Below are 10,316 nucleotides of genomic sequence, written 5' to 3'. Positions count from 1 at the left end.
TATTATTATTAAGACCTGTACGTTTCGGATCCGTGATTTTTTTTTCTTTTCTTTATGTAGTACTAGGAGCCACTGGCCGGTCTGGGCTCATGTTTTGTCTTTGGGGGCTGTTATTCTTGGATGGAACTTTCTAATTTTCTCTGTTGCCTTGCATGTCGCAGTCCGGTCCTTGCGATACGAGGCAGGCATGTTAGTTCCCACGTCCATCTCACCGTCATAAGAGATGGACGTCCGACCGTACGTACCTGCTGGCCAGACGTCAAAACGGACGGCAACTTTCGGGTGCCCTTCGTTTCAGCTGCCACCACAGAGGGCGTCAAGAGCGCTAAGGCGGGAGAGGCGGTATTGCGAAGATGGGACTAGAGTCGCCCCCTTGTGTCCACATCCTCAATGGCATCAGAGGTACTTTGACTGGCGGAGTGGAAACAGAAGCAGCGGCATCGCTTCCCGTGGTATTGGTGGCCAAAGCAACCGCTGCGGTCTTGCCATGCGGTATTCTGACTGGTTGGGCTGCCAGAGGAAACCCAGCGGGGGCGGAGGAGGCTCCAGATCAGTCTCGCTGACCTGAGTCGAAACTGAAACCAGACGCCGCTCCGTCCCTCGGTGAGCTGCGTCGGAGTACTTCCCTAAGGGGAAAGAGGCGAACCTCTTTCCCGCATTCTGAGAGGATATGTCTCTGTGATCTTGACGTTAATAATTGTATTTACAATGAGTAATTTTTCAAATGTCTGGATGTATGCTGGGAGTTACTCTTCGCAATTTCTTCAGGTCAATTCTGTAGCTTGGAAGGACTTTTTAGGTGATCTACAGTCTAACACTGCCCGTTAAGGTCGGCCCCGACAAGAGGTGGGTGCGTTACCCATACGCTGATATATATTGCAACGGCGCGATTTTTAGTGTAAGGACAGATGGAACACCATATGCAGCCTGCATTGATATGTTCTGTAAGTGTTGAGCGCTTGACATCCAGATAAAATGTTTGGTGAAGGTTTCTGTACTATTTCTGCCAATGTTGATTGTCCTCCTGGTTGTACCGCCTGTTTTTGAAGCCTTCCAAAAGGTCCGCTTCCATACCGTCTAGCAGATCTGGTTGAGATATTTTACCCTGCGATAATAACAGGCTGCGGTGGAGTGTGCCCCTATTGTCCAGAGGTTACCATTCCAGTCTGAGCGATGAGCTTTGTTCTCCGTTTTGGTTGTTAAGCTGTTTTGGCTGTTGTTAAGCTGTTGGTTGTTGTTTTGGCCACTATATATGTGGCCAAAAATGCATTCGACAATGTTTTAAATCAAGTTTTAAATCAAGAATACTGACTGTGAGGCAACAGGGTGGCTCTGTGTCAAGAAACGCTATGACAAGAAATCTAGAGTGATTGTTTCGGATACAAAAGCTTATGGTTGGGAAGGAGAGAAAAAATAGTTCGGTGCGGCCCTTTTCGGGGTACTATCAGGTTTTTTGTGGGGTCTTGGAACCGGAGTACCTTCTTCACTGACTTTGCACTGATACCAAGAGATGTCCCTGAGCTCCCTGCCTGGTATACAGGCAAGGAGCCCATCGGCTGGAGCTTGACCCGTGCTCCGAAGGCCACCATTTAAGGCATCTATCCTTCTCCCTGCCACGTTTGGTTGCAGCTTGAAAGAGGTGGCTCAGCGTCCGCGGTGTATCTATTACCTTCGCCTTGAGTACACCAGGTGCATCCTATGGGGCATGAATGTCTAATTGCGCAAAGCACACATGTCCTTTCTATACTATCACCATTTTTTCCGTCCCCGCCTTTCTTATGGGTGCGCTGACTCAACACGTACCTGCATTAGCATCGCCAAGCAATCATACTACTGATGTGGGGCCTACTATATTACTCAACTAATGCTAATTGTGCAATTGGCTTGCAAGTATTGTGTTGCGCCACACGACAGTCTGCCAGCCATGCGGAAGACTTTGAATGTTGCACGAGCGCGTGAATATAGCCTGTGCCTGCACGTCCCCCTGTGCATGCAAAAGAGGCGAAGCCGATGATGTGTGCGTGTGTTGAAGGAAAAGACACTGGAACAAGCACTGTCCCCAGGAGCTTTTCAAGTCGCAGGCAACACCGATCGTCTAAGCAATCAGCCGCATTTTGTGTGCGGTCTGTCACCCACGTTTTCTGTACAACCGACGGCGGATTTTTGAGTGAATAAAGCTTTCTCAATAAAACATGCCCGAACTAATGCGCGTGGGTGGTTCTGCCTAGATGCAGGTACACATTTTCTTTTTATGTAACAGGCTGTTCTATTGACTAATTCTCACTCTATTGTACACGGGTGCATTTAAATTTAGTGCGCCTAATTGGCCGAATGATTTTTGCAAGCGTTCCCGGAGATTCGTGGGCGGTTTAGTCTGCCTGATACCGAAGCGATACGTCCACTAGTTTCGTCGATGGTTTACTTACCCTTAGCAATAGACACCCCTCCTCTCTGTGGATTAGTGCGGTGCCACCGAAGTGGAATAAGGAATGCAAATGCTTGAGCGGAGATTTCAGTTCACTCCTTTGGGTGGAGATAATGAAATGGTCGAATGGCCGAGTAAGCATCCTCCAATCACCGGCGAAACCAAAACATGGAGTAGGAACGCATAATTTACGACTTGTCCAACTTTTTTGCACTCACTCGATAGGAAAGGGATGCCATGCAGAGGAACAATTTGCAGAAGCTTTGTGACGCCCGTGGCCACGTATTCAAGGGTTCCTCCGGGGGGACTGGTTTGCATGTTCAGGTCCACGCCATAGCCAGCCTTCAGCATGGTATCCATTGTAGCTCGCCTGATTGGCAAGGTTACCTCGACAGCTTCGCCTGTTGCTGTCTTCTCTTTCAGCACTTCCATTAGAGTGTCAGTGCACTGTGAAATGATGCCGGCCATCTGCGTGATACCCGTTATCCGGAAAATTGCCGAAGTTAGTGACACACGATACAGAGAGTTGCAGTTAAACAGGGTATAAAACCAATAAGTTATGAAAAAGACAAAGGCGCATAAGGAAACAATATGCACTGTATCTGGCAAAACAAGTATTTCTATTCGTTTTATCACTGATATTTTATTTTTTCTCTCGGTCTCCATAGAGCCCTGTCGATCGAAGGTCACATGACCTACCACACGCCCTCTTTGGCAGGCCCCAGACTAAACGGCCACGTTCCGAAAGTCAAACTTTAATGCACTCATGTTTCTCGCAACTGTAAAAATTGTTTCGAACAAGGCTGTCTAAAACGGTTGTTCGTTTACCGGTGTTAAAAGGCTTTACTTAGGAGTGCGCGAGGAGATGGCATGAACCCACTTATTTGGGCTTTGACTACGCGTCTCATAGGCCTTCTGGATCTATGTTTATGACATCTAAGCAAGGATAATTTGCCTTTTAATTTTGGCTTGCAAATCATGACCACGAAATCTATGTGCAAGTAAACTGTAGTTGCGGTGATATTTCGCGCAATGAGATAAATTGCTTACGAGTGTTACCTATTTCATAAAAAAGCGTATAATTAACCGTGCCGGATGATTTAGGTCAGAAGTTCATTCGTTTCACCTCGGAGTAACAATTTTGTTTTCTCTGTACCCCCCGTAAAATGGTACACTTAGCATACTAATAATAACGCAGCTTTTAACAAAAAACTATCGAGCTATCACTGTCCGGTACATCGCTAATTAGGCGGTGCTCTTAAAATAAATAGTTCGGTTTACGTAGTGTTGTCTGAAACAAAAACGTATATTGTGAAGAAGGTTCCACAAATGGGCTGTAGTGATGTGTGTTAAATGTAGTTCACAAAGGTGTATAGGTTATTCAGATCTTGATTGGGACGCCAGAGGTTACGGTGTCCCAGTGAAGGTAACAAAAGGGCCCAAGAAAACCATGACAGCGGTTAGGAGCAGGTAGAAAGAAATATTGTTCTAAAATTTCAAGTTGTTTATTAAAAAAATGACACTTATGATGCCTAGTACCCGAAAACCGTACGACTTCACTCTGCGACAAATTTGTGAAATGTTTTTTTTTAAAGCGACGTCGACCAAACATTTATGCAGTTTTACCCTGCCTCCCTAATTAAAAAGCTTAAAAAATCTCCCTCTCCAGCTTTCTATCTTTTCTCATTTACAGAATTCGCGAGGCTCTTAATGATATAAAGCCCTGATGACCAAGAAAAGTCGACCAAAAAAAGAGGTGCGCGTCGTGCCCTGTTCACACAGTCTCGCACTACCTTACAACATCAGCTCAAAGTTACGGTGTGAAGTGTTCTACACATTTCGTCGTGCCGACCCAACGTTATCGCCGCCTACTTCTCAAATGATGCCGGCAGCCGCCACTCCATGGCGAACGACTGACAACCTGCCCTGTGCTTCGCCTGCCGCATACCGGGCCATGTCGCACGTTATTGCCGCCGCATGCCTCCACCTCGTCGAAGGCGGACTTTGTGCCGCTGCGTACCCACCCCTATACATGTCTACCTATGAGTAGCCGCCACCTCGTCGTGACGCACATCCTGCTTCAACTACTGATCGGTTTTCGTCCACCCGCGCCGTTGAAGCCAGCCGGCGCTCAGAGTTACCGCGCCGCCACTCGCTGTAGGCAATGTGCCATCACCCCGAAGATGTCCAAGAGGGAAACTAACGTGCGCAGCCGACGAGGCACGAACTGCGCACCCCTCGAAATACACAAGACCTTGACCGCCCCAAGAAATGTAATCGACGTATCAGTTGCCGGTATGCGCACAGTCGCACTCGTAGATACAGGAGCCGCTATTTCTTTGGTAAGTGAAACACTTTGTCGCTCATTGAGAAAAGTTAGCCTACCCCTCACAGGCCTTTCGCTTCGTACCGCCAGCGTTGAACAAGTGGAACCTTTCGCGACGTGTGCAGCATGTGTACTTATTCAAGATGTCATTTACCCTACTGAGCTCGTCGTCCTGGCGTCGCGTTCCCACGACATTATCCTGGGCTGTGGTTTCCTGTCTTGTCATCACGCGATCATCGATTGTGCCCGTGCCGAGGTCGAGTTATCTGCTGATGAGACATTGTGTGATATTTCCGCTTCTTCATCTTCCCTCGACAAAATCATCATATCAGAAGACGCTCATATTCCGCTGTACAGCTCTGTTCTTGTATTCTCTTGCCCTGTCTTGTACTTGTACTCTCTTGCTACTCTCTCTGATGACACGTTTCTGTTTACTCCTTGCGGAGTATTCATCAGCCGGAAAAACCTACCTCTTCCTGTTGCTGTTTTGGAGCTAAAGTCTGGCTGCACATCGATGGGGTTACGAATCCGACTCCCTGCCCTTTCATTGGCTGGGCAGTAAATCCCTCGGCAATATTGAACTCATAGACTCCAGTCTACACTTCGACGATGGCGAGGGTGGTACATCTGCCCTGGGCATCAATGCTAACACCACTCCGTCCTCCGATGCCCCTCCGCTACCTTCAGACGCTTTCGCCTCTTCATTGGACAGCAGCGCACACAATTGCTTGCATTGCTAAGCACCTTAAACTCTTCTTTTGACTCGCACCAAACTGCCTCAAGACGTACGTCTTGAGGCAGTTTGGTGCGAGTCAAAAGAAGAGTTTAATTGCATTGCTAAGCACCTTAAACTCTTCTTTTGACTCGCACCAAACTGCCTCAAGACGTACGTCTTGGGGCAGTTACCATCTGAACGCCCGGTAATTAGCGAGCAAGTGGACGGCATGCTTCTGGGACGTGTCATCCAACTGTCACAAAACCCGTGGTCTTGGCCGGTAGTGCTCGTCACTAAAAAAGACGGCTCCATACGTTTTTGCGTTGGCTATCACAGGCTTAACAAGGTGACCCGCAAACAGGTCTACCCATTGCCCCGTATTGAAGATGCCCTAGACTGTTTGCACGGTGCGGAGTTTTTCTCTTCTTTTGATTTGCGATACGACTATTGGCAGCTGCCGATGGCCGAATCTGACCGATCAAAAACAGCCTTTTTTACTCCCGAGGGCTTATATAAGTTTAATGTAATGCTATTTCGCCTTTGCAACGTGCCCGCAACATTTCAAGGGGATGATTATTAAGGGGTCTCAAGTGGAACACGTGTCTCTGCTATTTGGACGATGCTATCGTGTTCTCTCCAGATTTCGAGACGCACCTCATCCTGGTCAAACCAATTTTAACCTGCCTCACGGCAGCTGGACTGCTGTTAAACTTAAAAAATTGTCGCTTCGTGGCCCGTAAATTGACCGTCTTACGTCACGTGGTGTCCGAAGAGAGCGTTTAACTAACCCAGAAGAGCTGCAAGCAGTTGTGGAGTTTCCCAAGCCGAAGTCACTCAAGGCCTTCCGCAGCTTCATTGGCCTCTTCTCTTACTTCCGCCGGCTTGTCCGAAATTGCGCTTCCACTATAGCACCCCTATCAAGACAACTGGGCAGCGACAATAAAATATCTTCTTGGTCGCAGGACTTTCACGCTCGCAGGACTATTTTACGGTGGTTGTTGACATCCCTACCTATTTTGCGCCACTAACCCCAGCGCTTCTACCGAAGTACACACGGACGCCAGTGGTGTCGGTCTTGGTTTTGTTCTCGCACAGCGAAAGTATGGTTATCCTGATTACGTCATTGCGTATGCCAGCCGGACCCTCACCAAAGCCGAGTTCAAGTATTCGGTAACAGAGAAATGGCGCTTGGCCATTTTTTGAGCCTTGGGCAAATTCTGGCGTTATTTTTACGGCCGCACATTCGATGTTGTAACCGACCACCACGCCCTATGTTGATTGTTGTCCCTCGAAGGCCCCACAGGACGCCTTGCACGTTGGACCCTCCGAATTCGAGAATACAACATTCGCGTCGTTCACAGATAAGGGCGCAAGCACTCTAACGCCGATGCCCTCTCTTGCTGGCCTCTGACGGCTTCCACGGCGTGCCTTGATTCACCGGAGTCCATGGTCTCTGCGCTCACACTTACTGACTTGGCCATTCAGCAGCAACATGACGGCAGACAGCTCACTTCACTGCGCGCGAGGGACTTCTATACCATCGCAACTATATGTCCGGTGGACGGAACTGGCTGCTCGTGATACCACGTCATCTACGAGACGAAATATGTGCAGCTTTCCATGCTGTCCCCAATCCGCCCATGCTGGCGTCTTGAAAACTGACACTATGATTTGTCAGCGTTATTACTGGAGGGGAACGGAGCTTTGTGCGGCAGTACATCCGTGGTTGTGAGGCCTGCCAACGACGCAAGCTACCCCGTCCGAAGCCTGAAGCAGACTTGCAACATCCACCGTGCCCTTCGTGCCCATTTGATCGGGTTACGGACCCTTACCATTCACGACTTCTGGGAACAGGTGAAGTAACGTCCGGCGTAGGCCACCTTACACGCTACGTGGAACGTCCGTGCTTCCCAGCGCTACGACACGTAAGGTGGCTGTGTTCCTTCTTCATCACTTAATGTACGCCATGGTTCCCCTAAGGAGCTTCTCAGTGTCCGGAGACGAGTCGTTCTGTCCAAAGGTCTTGAAGCTCTTCTCACTGAATGCAAGATTGTTCACCGTACCTGTACTGCATACCACCCGCTGACGCATGGTTGGACGGAATGATTCTATCGCACGCTTGGTGACATGCTTGCCATTCCGACCACTCTAACTGGGACGTAGTGCTTGCGTTCATTACTTTCGCGTACAGTACACCAACGCAAGCCACAACCGGGTTTTCTCCATTTTTTCTCCTTTACGAACGCGAACCTTCATGCACCATGGACACCATCCTTTCATACAGCCCCGATGCCTCTGAAACTAATCCCGTCTGTGAGATAGCGCGACACGCTGAAAGAACGTCTCCAGCTAGCTCGTTCCTTCCCGTCCAGTGAACAAAGCCGCCAAGAGCACCAAAACAATCTAGGTGGGTCGTCTCCACCCTCTTTCTCCCCTGGCCCTCTCGTTTGGTTATGGCTACCGCCTACAAAGCGCTGCCTGTCTTATGAATTACTCTCCAAGTACCATGGCCTGTATCGCATCACAGAGCGCGAATCACCAGTAAATTACGTCGTCGAGCCGCTCACACCACCTGACGATCTTCGTCGCCGTGGCGCGAGACCGTCCATGCCAACCATTTTACACCCTACCATGAGGCCATCGTCTCGCCCTCGTCATGAAGTCACCAGAATAGCTGCTTGTCACCCGGGAGGGATTGTAACGAAGAAAGCTTCATGTCAAAAGATTCAAGCTCAGGCCGAAACCCAAGCTGCCCCGTACAATCCCCAAGAATCAAGCCCGCAGCATGCCCAGCGCTATCATGATCAGTTATGATAGAGCAAAAACGTCCTTGGTTGCTTGATGTTCTCTGTTCCTTGGCCTTCTAAATAGACCATACTATAGCTCTTTAGCACCCTGTGCGACCTGTAGAAGATACGCTTTATGATCAAAAAAAGAAAATCAACGTACTCTTGTGCAGACAAGCACGACGTTCGCCACAATAATTGTTGCATGGGAGTTGTGAATGAAATTCCTATTAGCGGTAGGAAATGCACACAACGCGAAGGAGACGGCGAGGGAGCACAACTGGACTGTAAAAAACAAGCAGGGGTACCCTTCGTACCACTGCCAAGGATAAAACTGTACCACCCTCCAAGATCTCACAAAATTCTTGCAGAAGCTAAGCCATAAGCTTGGGAGCGAGGTACTGGAAGTTTATATTACAAGGCAGGTGCAGGCCATCTGCGCCAATGTTCCGCCCATATAGCGTTCGGGAAATAAAATAATATTTGCACGTATTTCACGGGGATTGACATCACTTGATTATAATTTTTTTGATCACCACTGTAATTTTTGAAGCTAAATTTATGCTTGGCGCTGTTTGTCATCATCATCATCATCGGCCTTCTCGGGTTGACTGCAGGACTATGGTGCCTAGGCAGATTTGCGAGTCTGCCATCCGGCGGCCGCTAACGGGCCTCCTCCGTGATGCATGCAACGGCGGCGCTTCAGGCAATCGGAGAGCGGCTGGCCGGCCAGGGCCGGCGCGGGGGGTAGTGCGGAGGACGGCGTTCCGCCGTGCTGCCTTTGTAGTCTGGGCGGTTTCACCCGATTTTAACTATGAGTTACCGTCCTCTCTTCGTTTCTGTGTACACAACAAATCAGCCAAATAAATTGGCTCCTGCGTATACGAAGAGTGTTTTTGCCCAAGCATGCATCGCATAATCACTCATAAATAATTATTTTTGGAGGTTCAATTTTATCATAAGAAAGCAATTTTGATAAACCTTCTACAATAATATTGTCGGTGTTTCGCAGCCAGAGCCAACTCTTGAGCATGCTCATGAGGCATGCCAATGACTAGTGGAACGTGCCTGCCCGGTACATGAGGGAACGTTCGCCGAAGCGCGGCTCCCGTAGACAGCGGCGGCAGATTTCCCTCCAGTGTATATAGGTATGAAACTATGCGAGACGCAAGCTCACGTGCGCTCGCCATTTTCTGTGTACTTTTTTCGGTTTATTTATCCCGCGAGCACGAGCTTAAACGGCTACGGTGATAAAAGGTTTTTAGTTCCGCCGTTGACATATTAACAGATCTGCCCCTGAATAAAAAAACTGTGGTTCATTCCTCTGTCATAGGAAGCTGTAAAACACGAAAGAAAAATGTGCAGCGAAATCTTCAGCTGAGCATAATTTGCGGGTCGGTGACTGTCTTGTGCGTCGGCATGGCGAGCGACGTCCTGCTGGCGGGCGCTTCGGCAAAGGTGTACTTGTGTAATTTCCGTGACGGGTATGACGTCAGTGAAATCTTGGTGTATCCCGGAATGAAACACTTCCGTGTAAATATATAAAACCCGAAAACTGACAACCCTAAGTATGACATACTTTTAGTACTAATGGTTACTTCCCCGTGACCAGATCCTGTGTGCAGGGGTGCACTCTTTACAGGCCGCTTGCTTTGTTGTACCGGCGTCATTTTCGTCACGGATACGACGTCAGTGAAAGCTTGGTGTATCCGGGAATAAAACACTTTTGTGTTAAAAGGACCATTTCAGTCGTGAACGGCACAAGAGAAATGTCAAAAACGCACAAGAAAATGCCGCGTGACAAGAACATTAGGGCGCGTTTAACGCATTGAAGAGCGGATTACATCCAAAATGACCGCCTTGAGCGCCCGTGTCGAACGTGTTGGACATGCGAAATAAAATCAGAAGCATCGAAAAGCACGTGTGCACGCAACTAAAATTTCTCATTCAGCATGATCCCTGTAACACTACCTTTCCAGTGAATTAAAGATATCTCATTAAAACGATCACGAAAAACTGTTTTTCCGGCGGTCATCGCATCAAACTTCTTTGCTGAAAGCCGCC

The 10,316-nt window shown here is 48.6% G+C and overlaps 1 protein-coding gene across 1 annotated transcript in view; it reads right to left on the bottom strand.

Moving 5' to 3' along the window:
* Positions 1-396: 396 nt before the first annotated feature.
* The window catches only part of LOC144159746 (thromboxane-A synthase-like), a 63,976-nt gene continuing 54,056 nt past the window's right edge, over positions 397-10,316 (bottom strand). Inside the window, exons 5-6 of the mRNA XM_077691443.1 lie at positions 2,644-2,893; positions 397-626 (exon numbers count right to left, since the gene is read on the bottom strand). Coding sequence (XP_077547569.1) covers positions 397-626; positions 2,644-2,893 — 480 coding nt within the window. The remainder of the gene's footprint in view (positions 627-2,643; positions 2,894-10,316) is intronic.

This window comes from Haemaphysalis longicornis, unplaced genomic scaffold (assembly GCF_048455015.1).
Source record: "Haemaphysalis longicornis isolate Haplotype H1 unplaced genomic scaffold, Haemaphysalis longicornis Haplotype H1 scaffold_10, whole genome shotgun sequence".
NCBI lineage: Eukaryota > Metazoa > Arthropoda > Arachnida > Ixodida > Ixodidae > Haemaphysalis > Haemaphysalis longicornis.
This window is presented reverse-complemented; position numbering and strand designations above follow the sequence as displayed.